General features: G+C 47.1%; 1 protein-coding gene across 6 annotated transcripts in view; it reads left to right on the top strand.

Annotated features, from left to right (window-relative positions):
* LOC118506246 (probable nuclear hormone receptor HR38) overlaps nucleotides 1-19,357 on the top strand; it is a 67,885-nt gene extending 48,528 nt beyond the window's left edge. For all 6 annotated transcript variants that reach the window (XM_036043119.1, XM_036043123.1, XM_036043122.1 and 3 more), the window contains 2 exons: nucleotides 9,089-9,835; nucleotides 13,216-19,357. In XM_036043119.1, coding sequence (XP_035899012.1) covers nucleotides 9,089-9,835; nucleotides 13,216-14,909 — 2,441 coding nt within the window. In that variant the 3' untranslated portion in view covers nucleotides 14,910-19,357. The remainder of the gene's footprint in view (nucleotides 1-9,088; nucleotides 9,836-13,215) is intronic.
* The last annotated feature ends 1,658 nt before the right edge of the window (nucleotides 19,358-21,015 follow it).

Here is a 21,015-nt window from a genome sequence, read left to right as displayed (position 1 = left end):
AAGAGTGACCGAGCCGGTGAGACTCGCGAGCTGATTACTAAGCCGACCGGGCCAGATCTCGGTTGCTGTGTCTCGGTCACTCTCGGACCCTGCTGTCGGACGGGGGGTTAGGGCTCTCGTTCCTCCTTACGCATCATTTCTGACGGACAGTTCTGCTCGCTTTCCGCCGATTGCTTCAAGTGACAATTCGAACTTAGGATGCTACCGAGAAGCTGTTTTGTTTTTGGGTGGGGGGTGGGTGAAGGAAAACTCCCCCCAGCACCAAGGATACCGGGAGACACATTTGGGGAAAAATTCTAAAATCGATGAATTTATTCAGTCTCCCTCAAAGAGGAAATGGTCGTGTGTTTGTTTCACTTTCACTCTCCGCTGGTGCGTCAAGCTTCTTTTAATGACCTTCTGTTTATGGAGCACAAGTTGTTGAAGAATAAACACTGCTCCTTCTAGGGATCGGAAAACTTTTCCACTTGCACCCAATATTGGACAAGTGTTGAAATGAGGTTCTCTTACGAAATGTTTGAATTTTATGTCATCACAATATCATTGGAACAGGATCCAGTTCTTGTCGCACAGTCATTTAAATTATCCTTCTCATCATTCATCGATATAAACTAGCTCGCTCAATTATGGCCCCTTTTTCGATTATGTCATGAAGGCTTCGGGCTTGTTCTTCTTTGATCAATTTCTTTCACAACAAACACACCGTCGGCAGGTTGCTTTTGATCACTTTCTTTGAGGGACCTTCGGGACCGACGTTTGTTGTTGTTCCTTCCTACATGCCATATTATTCATTTTGGGCTTTTACTTGTAACCGACATGTAACGTTAAAAAGAGAAGAGTTACAATACATCCCACCTGAATTGAAGAGATGTTGTTCCCAGATTTTTTCTCAACTCTTATAAAAAAAAATCTATATACTTTTAGTAAGTTTTCCCCCACACTTGAAGCTATTAAAATGTTACAAAACTCGTCTCACTTTGCTACGAAACCAGAATTCCATAACACCTATCCCATCGCAATCCACCAGCAAAAGCAACAGGCTGCCGTAACAGCCAAAACCCACCCTCCCATTCCGATTCCCCCGCTCCGTTTTTCCCGGTTTTTCACCACCAGCAGACGGACTCGCACCCAAGAAGAGGATAGAAAATTGGCAAAAGAGAAGCAAACGCCGAATGGTAAAGTCCGCTGCTGCTCCGAAGCAGGCGGTGAAGCAAAAGGAAACAACAAAAACAACAACAGAGAAATAATCAACAACAACACAACACAAACTCACACAAAAAGGAGACGCGTGCCGAGTGTCATTGCTGTGTTGACGATGATGACCTCAAACGTGTATGGGAGTGAAGAGCTGGCACGGGGACAGTGTTTGGGAGGAAGGGAGAGAGAGCTATACAGCGAGAGCTCCAAGGAAAATGTTTTCGACGAGCAGCCCCAGCGGGAGGGATCCTGCAAGAGGGGTTCGATACCTATACCACCCCAAATGGGAAGACCCTGTCTGTGTGTGTGCGTGTGAGTGGATAGATTCAACCCCCTTCACAGCTACCACACACACACAAACACACGTGCGAACTTCAAGGGGGAACGCCAAACACGCCAAGTCTCCACAAAAGTCTCCACTGTAAGGGGTGCCAATGTACACTTCGATGCTCGCCTTGGTGTGCGTGTGATCCGCTTGAATATTTCCCCTCTCGAGCAACACAACGTATCGCGGCAACCCAACCCCCCATTTTCCCCCACTTCCCATCCCTTTGCGTTCATCCACAAGCGCCCAAGTTCATTCATACCGTGTCGACCAATTACGAGCCGGCGCAGTCGCGAGCACCCCAAAAGCTCGCCATCGATTGGTGCGTTACGGTCACCCTCGTATCACCCGCCCCAAAACCACCCTTCGCGCGCGGACCAAAACTCGTCACGCAACGTGTGTGAGTGTGTGTGCGTGAGACCGACGGGCGCGAGATGCATTTCATTCATAAAACTGAACCGCTACGACCGAGCGCGCTTCAATACAATTCGATCGTTCCGCGCGTTCAGACACACGGTGGGTTTTGCTCCGCTCACACGCCCAACGCACCAGCAGTGTTACACAGTCAGTCTGCCTCCCATCTGGTTCAACTGCACACGCACGGACGCCGACTTTTTGGTGGGGAAAATCTTCACAACGGAAAAACGCGCCGGAAAAATCGTGTTCCCGTGGGTTTGCCGTGCCTTCGGGAGAGTGATTTATTTTTGTGTCGTGTCACGCTAAAAAAAAAAAAGAAACAGTGAAAAAGTTAGTGAAGTGAAAACGAAAGCTCAAATTCAGCGAACGTCGGCCAGTGATCAGCAGGACACGGTTGTCCCGAGAGTGTGTTGCGTGTATTCGACCGCGCCGATTAGCAACGATACCGAAGTTGTATGGCAAGTGAAAAATCCCGTCGGAAGATTACGTTGACCGATCGACAGTGCTGTGAAGTTCTTTAAGCATTACAAAAATTGCGCTCACAAAACATTAACTGTTACCGTTACTTGCCAATCGTATACAGAAAAGAAGTGTTAGACTGGAATGAAAAAAAATCACGAAGAAGTTACGCGTAGTACAAAAGTGTCATATGTGTTGTGAAAACTATTCTTACCCGCCCCGAGCGATTTACCCGTTGTAATCAAAACACACACCCACACATGTTTTATGAAAACATTTCCCCAAGCGCCTACACGGTAAAGTGTCACCCATCTCCAATGAGCTGTGTGTTTAAATGAAGAGTGAAGCCAGTGAACGTACCCCCGTTCCGTGTTACGCAAAAGTACCTGTTAGTCTTGCCTGAAGAAGTGAGGCCAAAAGAATGTGAATTCTACAAAAACATACTCGAAATCAAGTTCAAATCTCAACACTGAATTAAAATTGTTAGAAGTTGGTGACATAAGCAAGAAGTGGTTATTTGTCTACAAAGTGCAAAAAAGAAAGAGTTTTAATCGTTGTGCCATGAGAAATATAGCGTTTACCCGTTAAGAAGCTACCAGAGTTTGGCTGGTAATTGGTGAGAAAGTGGATGGAAAATAAGCAAACAAACAGCCAATAAACAGACAAAGTGTGTATCTGCGTACCGGGTACGCGCAGAACAGGCCAAACGACAGTGAGAATCTTCCCGGAAGCGGTTGCTGCTTCCCAAATCCTGAAACGCTTCGTCGTTTCAAACTTTCTTCTCGTTCCGGAACCGTCTCCAGGTAATGGGTTAAATTCTTCACTTAAATTCTGGTGACATAGGAGAACCTCCGAACGCTGGTGGATCTCAAGCCGTAATAGTTCGTGAAGAATTATGTGCCGTGTTAATCCTGAGTGTTGGAGTTTTTTTTTTTTATTCGCAATTTTCCCTTGGCTATTCTTTAAGCCACGCCACACTGAACCAACTGTCGCATTGATTAATCTCTCCACCCGAAAAACAAAAGCAAAAAAATCGTGCACATTCCACCACACCCATTTCGAGCTTCAAGAATGAAGGTTTCTTCTCGAAAAGCAGCACAAGCAACAACAACAACAAAAAAGAACAGTTCGCAAAAAGCCTCTCGACCCAGCCACGAACGTGGGAGAAAGCGTTCTGAGCCGTTGCTGGTGCTGTTGCTAGGACGACCTTTTTTTTCTTGCTCTTCTAGGCTGGCGAGGCTTTCAGGAAGGTGATGGCAGATGGTGATGAGCGTGTTGCCCTTAGCAACCAACCTACCATCACAAGCTGCCACCGTGCTGTGCCAGTGCGTCCGGTGGGGCAGGACATGAATGAAACCGTACTTATGAATGAAATTGAGCCGAGTTGGCGAACCACGAATCGACGCCCATCCGACCGACCCGATGCCTTTTTCCAGGGAAAGCACACGCAGCCGCAGTACACAGGCGCCAGGAGAAAGAGGCGGAGGACTCGGTGAGGGCTTCCACCCGGGGAGGGCCTATGTGTCCGTTTTGCAGAAACGGCACGACACAACCCGTGACATAACCTCAAGGTCGACCGTTCTGCGCATTCACGCGAGTTTTCGCACTCACACACACACAACTGAAGGGCGCCCGGAAATTTCTCTCGCATTCTCTGGAGTCAATTTTCCAGCTGAAGGGCACGCACAATTCTACGCTTTTCTGTTGGACCTTTTTTCGATTCAGTTAAGAAAATTCTTGGTTTTGAGCGAGCAAAATTCCACCCGTAAGCCTGTCTCCCACGGTAAGACATGTTTGGTGACTTGTTACACAGAATCTAATCACATTATTCGAGGGCGGGTGGAAAATTTTATCAAAATGGATGTAGAAATCCTGTTATTGCTTCTTGTTGCGGGAAGAAGAAAAGTTCGACGGAATTGCGCAATCTGTGTATGTGTCCTTTATCTGCAAAGGAGACATTTTTTTCATAGAGTCTCGTGCTCACTCTCTCTCTCACACACTCTCTCGGTTTCAAGAATTTTTGAGCTTTTTGTAAGCTTTTTTTGTTTGCTCTCATCGCAAGTCCCATCTTTCAAAGGCTTGCTTTTCACTGGAAAGGAACACGATTGCACAGAAAAAGAAGGCCGGGCATTTTCATTCATAAAACGGCGTCCGTTCGTTCGGGCCATATCCTTGCGTGCGACTGTTCCGTCCGACTGACGTCACAGAGTTTAGTTGCCTTTTTTTTCCTCCTCGGCTTTCAATTGCATGACGCTGCACCATTTCGAACTCTTAGACGGTCTGGTATGAAGAACGAAAAAAAATGGTACCGTCGCTATTGTTTCCGCTACTCAATGTCCGTTTTGTGTGTTATTTTTATCGACACTAAAATTACGATTATGAATTACATTCCCGGACGGACGGAATTTAACCATACTCAGGTCCAATTCCAAGGATTGTTTTCGATGCTATAATTATGTCCCACAGGCCACTACAACCTGCTAGCATGCAGAAGTGAACGACAAAAAAGGCCGGGAAACTCGCTCAATGTCTTCCGGCGTCCGTCGGCATGGAATCCGACTCCGAGTGCACCGTTTTGGCAGCTCATTAGACGGTTGTTTTACGCTCGACGTTTGGGTCGGCCGAGTTATGAGCGGTGCATACTTGCTGCACCACGTTTTATGTGACAGGCAACGGGAGAGTTTTCTTCTCCTCCGGTGCAGCAGGGAAAATGTTGACAGAAAGCGCAAGTCGCATACCGAACGCCGCCGGCGCGCGCCGTTTTACGACTGCAAATGGAGCGTCAGACAAAGATTAAGTTTCCTCCGGGGGGGGGGCGGGTTCTTTTTCCCATTTCTGCCACTTCCAACTCAACCGAAACGTCATCATTTAGCGATTCTCGGTGTGTCCCAGAATAGAATGATCTTCGGTCGGTTGCAACCACCAGCTTTTCCACCATCCATCCATTCTCTAACGCCACGTGGATGTGGTTTGTTGGAAAATTTCACAACGCATCTTGTTGCTCCACAACCACAAAACGACGCTAAATAAATCACAAACAAATATCACCACCACCGCACCGCATTCCCCGCAAGTTCCAACCCCGTTCGTGGCGTGCGATGAATCATGTGCCGATTAAACTGCAAAATACACGCGATTTGTGATAATCAGCCGGGGCGAGTCAACCGCCGTTGAGCGCTGTGCCGGCGGGATATCGGTCCACACGCTTCGAGCTGGAGTGTGGAGCTGCTAATCGACTGGGTTTCCCTCGGGAGCTATTATCGAATTAATTTAGTACGCTTGTTCTGTGTGCAGTGAAGCGAGAAAGGGTTGTTTTAGTTTATGGCAGATTTAAAACAATTTTGAAGATGTTAAATCTTGAATTTATTTCTTTCACATCTTTCTAATTACCAATGAATTTAAAATGGACAAGATTTTAGAACCTTAAAGCTTCGTTTACTCACCCTCGTTTCTTGGCCTCGTTCTCCGCCTGAAGATGCGATGCCTTTCTCTTGTTGTGGCGATTTTCTCACGCCTACCCACTTGGTTGATGACCGTCCGTCCTCCACCCCATCAGTTTGGACAATCATCTCGGCAGCCCGTGTTGTGTCTTCAGAGACCGAGGGTGCTAATGATAATTAACAAACACTAACGACGCACAGGACGCATCGACGACGGCGGCGTCCGGACCAACAACAAACGCACCATATGATAGAAACATTTGTCCGCGGCCGGTGGTCGGCATTTTCACTTGAACCATGTTTGTACTTTCAATTTCCACCAGCCAAGTAATCACCAGGTTAAGGAGAATGAGACGAATTGATAGGGACACTGGCGGCATGACTTGTGCGTGAAGCTGCTTGTTTTCTTCCGATGTTTTTTTTTCGCGTTTTGTACACCCTTTTTTGTAAAGGGCTTCCCAAGCTTACTTGATGTACCCTTTGGGGAACAGAACATGTTTCGTGGAAACCATTATTGGGGGGGGGTGGTAGAGTTTCTTACAGCAAAGGATAATTTGTTAATACATAGCTCCCAATCGCCCACAATCGCCCAAAAAACCGACTACATTTATTACATCCAAAGTCCTGCCCATTTCTCGGTTAACTCACAGTGCCGTTTGCGCATGTTCACCTCCAAAAGCCTGATACCTGGTATCGTCTAGGATTCGGCCCTGTTTTTTCCGGACAAGCATTTTATAGCTCATCGCCAAGGGGCGTTTCGTTCCGTTGCTAGCTCCATGCATCCATAAGCCTTGTCCTGTCAAAATGGGAGCTTGGAAATGAAACATACTTTTATGCTTTCCTACACACAACATAACCAGCGTCAATTATACGAATATGATCAACGGCTCGATGGACTAGGGAAAAGGGGAAACAATCATCTCACCAGCCGACAATGAGAACCGGTTAATTCAACCAGTTTGGTACGATCAGATAGCTGCTTATCACCTTCCCCTGCCAAATAGAGGAAAGGGAAGGATTTTTCTCACTCACAGCGCGTCGGTACCACCCGATGTGTGAATATTGATCGTAACCTGTGGCTAAACATGCCCACCTCCGGACGCACCTTAAGCCCGGGACCTCCCCGGGACCGGGACGCAACTGGACGAGGAGAAAAAAAAAGGAGAATCAATCTGTTTCACTTAAATCTTATCTTAATCTCGGGTCGAAAATCTCATCCATAACCCCATTTTTTTCTCTCCGCTGCGTCTGCCGGGCGACAGTCTCTGTACGGTCCGACCGTCGGCTTAAGCAGACTCGCGCTGCCACCCCCCCGGTCTGCCATCACCATCGGTCGGTCTGTCACATATTATTAAACAATACAGGAAGAACTCCAAGACGCACCAGCGGAAGAATGCTCACCAGCCACAGAACGACATGTTGATGATTTCATTTGCCGGCCGATGTCGATCGGCAGTGGATCGTAGTCGGAGTTGTGGTGTTTTTTTTTTTCGCTTAATCCTCAACCTCTGCCCGAACGGGGAAGAACGTGAAGGTGTAAAAGCCCAAAAACAAGAACACCCTGGCAGCGAAAGAAAAAAAAGAGCCCGCTTGCTCCCCGGGCACAGGACCTACGCGGTACGGAACCTAGGTAAGGAACCCGCAACCAACCAAGGCTCCGACCCAGGTGACCGATAATAATGAATCGAAAAGCCACTCAACACACACACACACGCACGCGTACACGCGTACCCTGTAGGCCGGAATCTCGTACCCTTCATCATCAACGAGTTGTCGTTCCGCGTCGAGGGTGGAATAAAATCTATAAATTTAATACGTTTATTTTGACACTTCTATGGCGCGAAGTCGCGCGCGCGCGCCCCTCGCCCGAGTTCTGTTCTTTCGCCGTTCTGTTCTTGTTTCTAGCCACGGACCACTGGGCTGACTTCTTTGGCTTGCCACGACGAACAGAGCAACCTCTTGTCAGGTCTCGCTTATCCATTCTCTTCGAAAAACCCGCTTTTTTACCACCGTGGCGTTGCGTTCGGGCTGTGGACTATTAACCGTCTTTCGGTTGAGGCTCTTCTTCTGCTGTTTCACGTCCACCTATTGCCACCAGCATGTTCAATCGTACCTATTGATGTTTTATTTTTATTGTATAAACATTTCCTTTATGTTACTATAAATTTGGCTGTTGATCACGCTCTCGGCTGTGCTGACTGTTGCTGACCCGATACACCTTGAGGTATGATGTGTCCATACGACTGCTGCTATTTCGACTAGAAATCTGTTTCTCAAGCGCATATGACACTTCCCTGCAAAGCCACCAGAGAAATTGTCTGTTTTATCGATCGACCCAGCGACACAGTTCAAACCCAACTTCGAAGCCATGTCGATTATCACAACGTCAACTCTGCCTAATGAACCAGTGAACTCTGCCACCACTTGTCAACACATCTGTGATGGTGATTTAGAAAACACAACCTCATTCCGAACAGCTCCGGATCACATGGATTAGTGGACCGACGCCACACACACACACACCAGCACCACCACTTCGCCTCTACCAATTCGTCAAGATCACAAGTGTCATCGTTTTTGACAGCGATGAACAATTTACCACCTAACTTAACCGAGCACATTAATAGCGTCTTTGTGGGTAACGCAGCGTGTACGTGCGCTCTCGTACGAAAAAGCCTTTCACGCTATCCCCAGCATCTCCCCGCCGACCTCCGAAAGGGTGCAGCGACTTTTGATGAACAAAACAAATGCTGCGCGCGGGATTTACCCACCGTACAGACCAGGCCTAATGGCCGTCCATTTAGGGCTTTGGCGTTCCGTTTGGCGGAATCATAATGCTTGCCCCGGCGTGTTATACACACTAGTTTGTGTTTGGTGCGTAAAAGGCCACAATTGCACCGAGAGCCGAGCACGGTAGACACAGTGCGGCCGCAGCTGAATTAGTTGCCTTGCCGTGTCACGGTGTCAATTGTTTAATGACATTTAATTAATTAATTTTCCTTCAACTAAGCGAGCCAGCGCTAGAAGACAGGTCGCGCGACGGGCAGGGATGAAGGAGACAACGGGAGCCTTGTTTGAGTTCTAGTTTCAGTGCTCATCGGTTAGGGTATTGGAGTGTTGGAGCGATCCACGAGGTCATTGGGAGCCATATGGGGCGAGATATTTGCAAAACCATTTTCAGCTATTGAGATCGATTGCTTCGTTCGACTGGTTCTCACCTTTTTCCACTTTCTCTCTTATCTTCCGATAGGTGGCGTTGCCCCTGGACCACCAGCCGCTGCCATGATCATGGAAGGGCTAGAAACGTTGGTTGCGCCATCGCATCACACATTCCTGCTGACCGAGTCAGCGGCCGCAGCACACTTTAACGTGCTGAGCTTCGATACGTGCGGCCTGTTTAAGACGGGCACCACGACCACCTCGCTCGGGCTGAACAACAACAGCACGACGACACCGAACAACAACCATCATCATCACCTGTACCACCCGTACCATCATCAAACGGCCGTCAGTACTGCGACCGCCCTTGCCCATCATCAGCCCCATCATCACCATCATCATACGGCAACTCAGCAACAGCAGCAACAGCAGCAGCAGCAGCAGCAGCAGCAACAGCATCAGCACAATTCATCCGCCAGCACGATTGTCTCATCGTCGGCCGTATCATCGGCGATAGCCAGTGCTGCCAGCTCGACCGCGATCACTACGCACACGACAGCCACGACAAGCGTGACCGCTTCACACACCTCCCACGGTCACCATCATCATCATCCGCATCTGAGTCTGCTCAGTACCGGCGGCAGTGGCACCGGTAACTCCGGTGGCGCCGGCCATCACTCGAACGACAGCTCGACCCTACACTCCGGCACCGGTGACGATCATTCGCAATCGCAAACGGACGCACAGGCCGGCGATCTCAACACCCCGGTAACCACCTCCGGTGACATCCCGTCGTTCTTTGGACCCTCGACGGTCGTCGAACCACCGCCGATTACCGGTAAGTCTCTGCTAGCTCATCATACAGACTTGGAAGGGTTTTTGGGATAATACCACAACATATCTGGACCACTTAGATTCCCTAGACCACGGACTCGAAGTTAAACATATCTAGCGTTTCCCCGAAATTGCCCTCCAACAACGCACAGACCGAGCTTAGAAGACCACAGCGTGAGCTGAGACGAAAACCTGTTCGCGCCATTCTCTTTCCAGAGCGTGGTTTCACACTTATAAAGTAAGATCTAAACCACACAAAAAGCCATTCATTTCTTCAGCACCGCGGTCCGCTAGCGACCCGCACAAACCTTTGCGTGCTGTGCTGTGTGTGTGGTCCTTCGATCAGGCGCGGTTTCGGGCTCATTAACAGCCCAAGATTAATCAGCGGACGTTTATATAAATGTTCCAACTACCGAAAACGGTAGTGACCGATTCCGCACCGAATTTTCGAATTCAAATTCATTTGTTGTGTGCGCTTCTTTCGCTGCTCCAACCCCCAAGAGCCCCGTTTGGGTATTAATGGAGACTATCGCGTTGAAGCTCGCGCAGGTTTAGTAGATCGATCGGTCGAACGAATCGTTGCTGAAGGCTTGGCTACCGCCACCGCCACTGGAGGCAAGTAATCCGGCAATCACGAAACGAACGCGAGCGAGCGAGCGCAGGGACCGTGCTTCGTCGGGTGAAGTATGACGACGGGGATGAGCCAGTCCCGGTCGATAAATAATAATCCGCCGGAAACGAAACGAAATCAACGACGAGGAGTGTCTGGAGCTGCGCGACATTCGAAGATGGTAGCATAAATCAGCATTATGTCGGATCACTATGCTGCTGCCGGCAGTGCTAGAATAACGGTTCGCGTACCATAGTTTAGCTGCGCTATATGCCACAAACCTTTTGCTATGCAGAAATATTACTTGACGGGTAGCATGTAGAGATGATAACTGTTAGACGTGGTGGAAAAACATTTTTGTTCCTGCAAGCTCCAGAACAGCTCCAACGCTACCTCAAGATTGGCGTTATGGGTTCCACTTTGCTTCACTATCACTTCGTACCACCCATTGTTAAAGAATAAAGAAGAAAAGAAACACACAGCATTTCAAGAACAAGAACCACCGAGTTTCGTTGACAGCAGTTAGAGAATTAATGTTTGTTCCGTATCGTCCATCAACGCCGAGCAACGCGGGTATGACATTGACATTCGAATGAGATTTCCGATGTCCCGCGTCAAACCTGAAGGTGTTATACCCGTTCAGCCTGGCATGAACCGAACTGAACGAAGAACACCCTCCCCTGATCGGTCCATAAAGAAGGAACTGAAATACACGTCGACAGATCCAATCCCGGTACGATACGCGCCCTGACAGGGCACGCAAACGATGAGCATGTCAGCCCGCGCTAAGCATTACCTCGGTTTGACACTAATGCTATCTAACAAGGCCCCAAGGTGCCTGTCGCCGGAGGACTGGCTCACACCTTAGAACGCACCCCGCACTGACAAGGGTGAATCGGTCGATGGGACGATCCCGATCCCGAAAATCCCCGACCAAGAGTCTCGCCCAACCTCTGGACCAACCGTAATCAAAACCTGCGGGGCCAGTTCAAAGGTGATCAACGATGGAAAGAAAAGAAAAAAAAACCCAAATCACCACGCTAATCACTATTTCCGGTCATCGACGGGCGACGAATTCGGCCAACGTGTACCGACCCGACGCGGAGCGTGCGTGCGTTAAATCGACATCATCATCACAATATTGACTTATGCACCCTCTTATGTTGGGATTCGTCCTCGTGATCGTAGCGATCGTAGCGGGATACCTGCCACCCGGGGGTATCGCGGACCCCTTTTCGAGAGGACCCCACCCGTTGGAGTGAGTGAATCAAAAATATATTCCATCTCTCACTCATACGTTCTCTCCACGATCGATCGATCGATCGACGAGCGAGGCGAAAGTACCGAAAACATAAATTACGCTATCAGCATAAATTAACCGTCGCTGGTCGGGCTGATTGCATTCACCACGGACCACGCGGCTGGGATATCGCCCGGGTGTTAGCCCAACGATGGTGGCTGTAGATCAAAACCCGGGCCGTGCTACGAGAGCGTGCAACTGGATCATCCAGGTGGAGTTGAAGGTTGTAGCGTGCAAAGGCTCAAACTCGTTGAGACCTTCCAGCTGTAGAAACTTGTTCGGACCGTTTTTGCAGCCTCTTTATAAAAGCTTTTGCGGTTGGAATCGACGAGCCAACTCAAAAAGCAGAACCCAAACCAATTTCTGAAACGGCTCACAGGAACAGCCAAAAAATAAAGTAATAATTAGAACCTTCGAAGCGTTAATTAGCAATTTCTGCCTGATTTATGTTAATACGGTAGCCAACGGATGCAGCTTAAGGCCGCGAGACTTCCATCGGCGAGTCTGGTGTTGATCGTTTGGCACTTTGCTCACTACTGGCGAGGAAAAAATCCAATTCGCGTATGATCGTAAAATTATTTTCGGAAACATCTTCCAGAATCCAGAATCGTTTAACTGACGAGAAGATTTGTGGCCACAAAAGGTAAACTCAGGAATGCAACACCATATGAAAACATATACATGGCACGTGATGACTTGAGCTGGTAATAAAATTCCAAGCGCGGCTCCGGATGACCAAGAGCTGGTACAATGTTTTCTTACTGGCTAGCATCGAATGATTTATCGAAGACAAATTTCCGTCCCCGGTTGGTGAAGTATGCAAAATGTTTCCGTTTTTTTGCACTGCTAATGTTGTAACGCTGATCTTATCGGGTTAAGTGGAAAAAAGGGAACGTTACCGGTGAAAACATAACAACCAAGCCCACAGGACAACCAGCACGAAGCACCCTGGAGGAAAAAGAAGAGCCCAAAAACACCAATAATGATTGCGGGTGCGATTAAAATTTATGGTTAATTTATGCATACCATGATAGCATAAAAAGAAACGATCTCACCTTCAGCGACAAGAAGCGTCAGGCGTGAGGGAGAAGGCTTGAGACCGGCTGAGTACAGTGGAGCTAAAGAACAATCGATTGAGCCACTAACTGAGTCATGTGATTGAAGAGAATGGGTTTATTTTGTTTACGGACGTCCCATATCTGGGGCTCTTTTAGGTCTTGAACCAGATGCTTGGATCGATCGACTGAAACTAGTTTCTCAAGACAATCTAAATATCTCAAGAAAATGTGCTAGAATTCTATCAGTTTCCGCAGCGATCAATGCGTTGTGGAGGGCATTTCAAAGTAAAAACTCTTGCAGGACCACCTTGAATGATCGTTTAACAAGACTTACCTTCCCGACCGTCGCTTCTTCATGGGCATCCATACTTAACACCATTTCTTTTCCTCTGTTTCTCTGTCGTTGCGTTTTGCAGGATCAATCGAATCGGACGATCTCTCGCTGGAACCGCAAACGGTGTCCAGCCCGTGCGTCAGCCTCTGCAGCCCAACGAAGCAGGAGCGCAGCACACCGCAATCGATCGCCAACGAGGAAGAGGCTAGCAATACCAGCAGTACCAACACGATGTACCCATCGTCCGGCTCACAGCAACAGCAGCAGCAGCAGCAGCAACAGCAGCAACAGCAACAACAGCAACAGCAGCAACAACAACATTCGCTCCACGGTCAGATTCGCGTTGCCGGTTTGGCCAGCGTCACGGGTGGCGCCGACATGCATCACGGCAGCAATGACGGTGTCCAATCGTCCGATGCGATCGAGAACAAGATCTCTTACCGCGGCATTTTCACGGCGAGCGGCAGCCCCAGCATGGGCCTGCAGGCGGGCAACGTGGGCATGCCGGGCTCGGGTCAGATGTCACCGACGGCCGGTTTGGGTCCGGCCAGCTGGGGTTTGCCCAGCCCCGACAAGAGCCTATTCCAGGCGCCCATGTTCGGTCTGCTCGGACCGCAGGCCACCAGCGCAACACAGGGTGTGTCCGCTACCTCGCCATCGATCGGCCAGCACCATCAGCATCACTACGGAACCGGAGGAGATGAGCGGGGTCACAGCCACGGGCACGGTACCGGTACGGAGCTGCTCGGACTAAACATGGACTGTGCGAGCATTATCCTGAAGCAGCCACCGAGCTACAACAGCTGTGTTGGATCGCTGGATATGCAGCAGAGCCAGGACATGCATTCGTACGGTCGACAGACTCAGGCAGGCTTAGGCATGAGCCAAAAGTACCAGTGGTTGGACTCGCCAGTCGATCCGTACGTTGGTAGCCCTCAGCACGGATCGGTCGTCCTGCCCGGACCCTCCTCGACGCCCATCTCCGTCGGGCCAATCATTCCCAAGCAGGAACCGTACTCCACGCCGAACGCCTGCACGTCCGATTCGAGTCAGCTCGGTGGACTGACGCCGGCACAAGCCGCACAACAGGCCCAATACGCCGTCCAGCTGGCCGAGTACAATCAGGCCACCAGCAAGGGTCACGAGATCCTTTCGCAGGTCTATCAGCAGAGCACGATGCCGTTGAAGCTGGTGCCCGTCAAGCCGAGGAAGTACCCGAACCGACCGAGCAAGACACCCGTGCACGAGCGACCCTATGCCTGCCCGGTAGAAAACTGTGACCGGCGGTTCTCGCGCTCGGACGAACTGACCCGACATATCAGGATCCACACCGGACAGAAGCCGTTCCAGTGTCGGATCTGCATGCGCTCGTTTAGCCGCTCGGACCACCTGACGACGCACATCCGTACGCACACGGGTGAAAAACCGTTCTCCTGTGACATTTGTGGCCGCAAGTTTGCCCGCTCGGACGAGAAGAAACGTCACGCCAAGGTGCATCTGAAGCAGCGCATCAAGAAGGAGAAAAACTCGAGCAGTGGAGGTAGCAGCAGCGCCAACAACAGCAGTGCCTCCACCGCTCACCATACCCACCACGCGCAGCAGCAGCAGCAGCAGCAGCAGCAACAGCAGCAACACCACCATCAGCAGCAACACCATCAGCTGGGCCATCATCCGGGACATCCGGGGATGCACGCGCATCATCTGCTCACGCACGACGATCTCACCGGTATCCCGATCGTGTCATCCTCGTCGAACCCGGCCAACAGCAGCTTGTAGACCGAGCTTTCGTCGATCGATATTATGCGATTGAATGATCCCCAGATCGAGCTAGTCCACGACGATCCGTTCATGGGCTACATCAACGAAGATACCACCGTGGAAGAAACGTCCGACCGGGCCGAAGTTACCGTCGCACCCGCTTCGCCGCTTGCCATCGTGGACGAGGTGTCCTCGAGCGGAGAAGATCCAGATCCAGTGGCTCAGCCTCACCCGGTGGATACTGTCCCCTCGGACGAGGAGCTGGATGTGGGTGAAAACAGTCGAACGGAGGCTATTGCTAGTATCGAAAAATCGCTCGCCACAGCCCCAGTCGCTTCCGTGCAACGGTCGGTGGAACCGTCACCAACCACTGCTACCACCGCGGCACAACACCGACAACCGTTTGTGATTGTTTTACTGATGGAGTAAGGCAGTGTGGTAGCAATGTCCACCGCCAAATCGTATACGATTGATAGCAACCCATCGTGCCGGAACGACGTTACGGTCCGAACCGAAACTTCGCTTACCTGTAGTGCCATATACTGGACGTGTCAACCCATCAGCAAGTCATCAAAGCAAGCCGAGATAAGCTCAACAAACCAGCAGAACAAGTGAGAACATTACCAATCCGCACAATACCGTTTGACGAAATAGAAATACCACCATCTCTCCACATGCAAAGCGCAATAGAAAACGGGAAGGTTTTGCAAACTTTGGACACAAGTAAGTCATAGCAAACTGGACGAAAGAGAAAAAAACGAAGAAGAAGAAGAAGAAGATGAAACTCACCTTTTTTATACAAACATCTACACATCTAAAGCTAAGGGATAGACGATAGACGATCTTTAAGCAACTTTGCAATCAAGCTACACACAGTATTTACATGTCGACAGTGTTCTTGCACCTTAACGCTCTCTCAATTCTGCACACATCACATCACATCACCACCTTTTTCCGGAACGTATACTCGATTGCACTCGCGATGATGACGCGATCCTCCACGATCAGTGTTGAATGTTACCGCCTCATCGTCAGGACCTCGTTAGCTTACTTTCACCCATTTTTCACTACGATCCCTGACGGTGGGTGCGTTCAAGATCTGGGGTGCTATTTGGTGAAGTGGTCGGTGTCACCCGAATACGAAGAAAGCCCTCAACGAAGCGTTCGGGTTTGCTCTTATTAGTCTCTTATATCTCTTAGAATACTGTGATCTCATTTTTTCGTATAGGCGCCACACACAACAAAACAACGACGGAAACTCGTGTGAGATTTTTCCGAAACATTTACGAAAACACGTACACTGAGAGGGAACCTCCCAGAGCAAGCAGAATTGCAAGAAGAGAAAGGAAACCGGGGAACACGAATCGGGTGCGATACAAAATCGAGCTAAGCTGCATACTTTAAGCGTATTGCCTTTCAGTAGGTAATCTAACAAATTGATTCAAATTTACATGATCATTCGGATGCGGGGGTTAAGAGCTAGGGGGCTAGGGGCTGCGCACAAGATTGTGAGGATGTCATGTCATACGATACACCCGTCACAGCAGCAAAAGCCCGGCTGCCATTGTCGCTGTACGCCATTTACGCCACCTGGGATATATTAAACTTGTCGGCACTAGGTGTTTGGTAGGGTTTGGTTGGTTCTGATCTCACCCCATCAGCCACACACACACACACAGGCCCATGCAAACCTGGCGCTAGCTCTGGATAGGAATTTTAACGTATTTTTCAATGTTTTAAATTACCTGGGCCGGTCATCATCCTGTGGTGGCTGATATGAGCCTCGTGCGCTCTCTTTCTCTCTCTATTTTTCTTCCAAGTAACAAACCAGTTTGGCTAATATATAAGTGAATCAAATGAAAGGGGCGATACCAGTTAGTGGACGGGAGGAAACAACAGATTTATGTGGTAAATAACATTGAACATGATCTTTAGCGTAAGCGTAAAGCATATTTTAGCTGTAGTAGAAGGCGTTTGTTTGAGGCTGTGGGCAGCCGAAAGCAAGCAACCGAAACCGAATGATGGTTAGTAGTAGTAGTTAGGATGCATTTTTCTTCATTTTCTTCAATGGAAAAGAATATGATTCTCATTTAAGAAGAAAAGTGGGAAAATAATTTTAGCTCGTAGTTGTATTTAACACAGAAATCAAAAAGGCGGTAGACACAAATGGAGAAGCGAGTTGGAAACTGATAGGTGAGATAGAAAGCTGGCATTAGAAAAGATACAATTCGTACATCCTTCATAACTGTACTGTATTGGTGTGCGTGCGTGTGTATGTGTGAACGTTCCCAACTTCCATCGTTTTATTTGTGTCCCTAGCGACGTTGCGTCTCCATTGAGTGTTTGAAACATTGTTCGGTGGAATTCTAACCGTCACCTGCCCGTGGCGTGGTCGTTCCTTTTCGTTAGGTTTTTTTTGTTTGTTTGTTTGTTTTGCATATTAGATTTAATCGTGCCACTCATAATGTAATGTGTTTAATGTGTACTAATATTGTTTTTTTATTTGCGACGAAAAACCCCCTATCAGCCCCAGATTGCTGTTGCTGATGTAAAACAAAGAGCTAACCTGTAGAGCATATCCTCCCTCATTACACCGTGCAAACCAGTGCTGCCATATTAAGATACAACCTTGGACGGGAATTTCGTTCCCGTTCTTACCCTGCTTTATTTGCCTATTTTTCTTTAGCATTTTCTTTATGTTTTTTTTTATCCCAAAAACACAGCCAACAGGCGGCTTCCGGAGCCGCCCTGTACATATGTTTGTGTAGCTTGTTTATGTATCACGTGTGTTAATGTGGTTTTAGTTTGGTAGCTTTTGTACATAACACTTTGTCCGTAATGTTGCCACAACAGCATAGAGTGTTGCACCCTGTTTTCTAACAGTGCCATCAATGCCGATTTGTATAAGCGTAAGACGCGTGGCAGATGCAGTTCACCTGTTCGCGCTCTTATGCCTTAAACCCAGTTAAGCCGTCGTACCGAATTTGCAGATTGACACATTGTCAGTCAGTAAGTCCATGACTTACTTGCCCCCTCTCCCCTCGAAAGTATTGCCCTTTGCCTTATTTCCGGGCCGTATGGAGCTAGTCGTAATGCTTTATTTTTATAGTTTGTCTTCCCTTTTGAATTTTTGCTAGCATTTAAATTCCTAACAGTGAATGTGAACTTAACAGTAACTCAATTTAGCAATTCTGCTGTTGCATTTCACTTGGTGGTGTATTTGCTGCTAGTTTGCGTTTACTAATCTGTGGTAAAACTTGGGCACAAGCGCACACGCACAGAGAGCAAAAGGTATATTTAAATTATGGGTAAAGTTATGCTTTGACTACTGAAACAAGAAGAAAAAAAACACACACACACACTAAATTAAAGGCTTTAATAAATTAATCATACAAATGTAGGCTATTCGAGAAAAAAAACACAACAGGGGAAAAAAAACAACCCCGTTAACCACTAAAAAATCTTAATTTAACGAAGAAAAACTTTATTTTTTTAATTTTCGCATCATTTTGTCTGTCTGTGTGTCTGTATGTCTGTCCCTTCTCGTATCAAACTTACTGATTACCCATCCCATCGGAATCGTTCTGTAAGAGCTGAGTGAATGTGTGACACACAAACAGAAGCAACATCATTTATCGTGTAGTATTTTGTATAATTTATAATTTACTAAGGAAAACAACAACATGAGATCGATCGTTGTCGATCGTGACGAAGAAGAAGATTAAGAAGAAGTAAACACGTATTTCTAATAAATAAAAAATAAAAATAAGAATACATTCCACATTCTGAGTTTTTATTTTATTTTTCTCCTCCTTTCCCTTTTTGTTTTACTATTTATTTGGTTCCTCTTTTATATGTTCTTCAGTTGAATTTGGTTTGTATAGTAAACGAAAAGGTTTGTATCTTTTATTTATTTAGCTTTTCCCTTTTTTATCATTTTTTTCTCCTAAGAATTATGTACGTAACAGCAGTTGCCAAATTACCAATATGTAATTGCTTGTGGTCTCCAGCAGTACATTCAAGAAAAGAAAACAAATATGATAACACAAACAAAAACGAACGAGTGGCTTGCAGCGTCCGCAGCATAAAGTGTCTCGTAGTTGAAAAAGTAAATTTACAGGTGAAAATGGCCTTAAATTATATAGCATTCATTCAGCAGGCATAGGGTGTAGTGATGCGGCCGGCGAAGAATAAGGAAAACATTTACTCCCCAACTGATTGATTTTATGCTCTGGATATGTTTGCCAAAGCGGGAATGGTAAACAGAAAACAAAAAGACATTCTATTAGAGATTTACAAAATCATTGTATCAGTATACAAAACAAAAAGAGAAAGCCAAAAGATTGAAGGAAAAATTGATCTTAATTTAAGCGAAATCGGCCTAACCGCTGCTCGAGGTTTAGGTGAAACTAGGGAAGAAAAGTATCGCATTAAAAGAAGGAGAGGAAAAAATAGATCTTTAAAAACGAAAAAGAAAAAAAACCCCAAAACAGTTGTCAATTGTCGGACGTTTTGATTTGGACCATTAAGGCATCGGTCTGTGTATTCCAATGGACTAGACTTTCTGAGCGCATAGGTGGATTAATTGTGAAGAAACAAAAAAGAAAGAGTTAGATATTAAATCGATCAATGTTTACGTATGAATAATCTTTTTTCACATCAGTAAAAAATAAATCCTCTTTGCTAACACTTCACTTCCTTCCAAAAGCAAAAAATACACTCTAAGGTAGTGAGCGGCATGTGGCGCAATCGCGCCAGACCGCTAACAGAGCTACTTGCTAGATCGTAAGCCTTCTATTTTCGAAGCAAAAAAAACCTCTTTACCATTGCATGTAAGTGTTATTTGTGAGGTTTAACAATTTATTCTAGATAGCGATAGTTAAATGGTAGAGGTCCCCGGTGGCACGTATCGGATAGATGGTAGCATTATGTATTGGGCAGCTCACGCAACGCGCTCGTGGACTGTTTTATGAACCACCAACGCCACCGGGACGAAAATTTGTGGTGGCAGAAGCCTTTGGGCAGAAGAATATTTTCCCATACAGTTTTAGATAGACACTTACACGGGCGAAACGGAAGCGTAAACAAAGTGCAAAGCTGCTAGTTGGTTGGATCGACCCTCCGTAATCATCAGTGCGCTACAGCTTTGTTTCGGTTTTTTTTCTTTTTCATTGGGAGTCAATCTGTAGAAGCAGCAGAAGAAATAATTCGAAAATGATAGCAAAGCAAAAACAAACAATTCGAATTTGCATCTTAGATGGTTTCAAAAACACAACAATAAGGCAGCAAAACAATGTGAGGCAAACAAAACAAAAAAAAAGCAAAAATTTTCGAACTTTTTCCTCTGCCAGCAGCCACTGCTGGTTTGTATGTCGTAACTGCATTTTGCTCTAGAGGACGGAAGGATAAAAGGGAAACAAAAACTTAAACGAAACAAAAAGTAAATGGAAAACTACTTTGCAAACGTCAGACTGGTAGGAAAACTTAGAGGAAAAAACATGGAAACAGTACAAACAAATGCATGCATCAAACAATTTCTTTAGCTAATACTTATTTACTATACATATATATATACATATATCAACAAACATATACAAAGATAAAACGCGCACAAAATACATGATCGTACATCACCCAACTAATGCATGCCGTTTTTTCGTTTAACGAGCTCGATGTTATTTTCCTCCAGCTAGTAACGATCGTCAGGAGAAAAAAGGATTACCCCATGTCCCAATTTAAAGATCATCAATGTGAAAGCAAACGATGGAGATACGAAAACATATGAAGGAAAGGCCGAATAAATCTCTCACTCACACTCACACTTATTTACTTAAAGAATTTACCGATATGCTCTTATTGCTACTCCCCACAATGGAAAATGGCGAGGGGGAGGGAGTTGTTTTTTGTTTAATCGTTGGGTAGGATAAGAGATGATCAATCTAAATCTATATCTATACACACACACACTCACGCGAGATGATCTAGTCTGGCTCTTGAGGGTCGGTTGAGAATAAGACACTCCGGAGGTGTCCGGTGACTTCTGATAGTGAGCGCAGTGAGAATTAATATTCGGTGAATGGAACAAAGTTCATTGTATCGTGGTTGTAAGCTCTTGCTCTTAAAA

The sequence above is a fragment of the Anopheles stephensi genome, chromosome 2 (assembly GCF_013141755.1).
Source record: "Anopheles stephensi strain Indian chromosome 2, UCI_ANSTEP_V1.0, whole genome shotgun sequence".
Classification (NCBI taxonomy): domain Eukaryota; kingdom Metazoa; phylum Arthropoda; class Insecta; order Diptera; family Culicidae; genus Anopheles; species Anopheles stephensi.
This window is presented reverse-complemented; position numbering and strand designations above follow the sequence as displayed.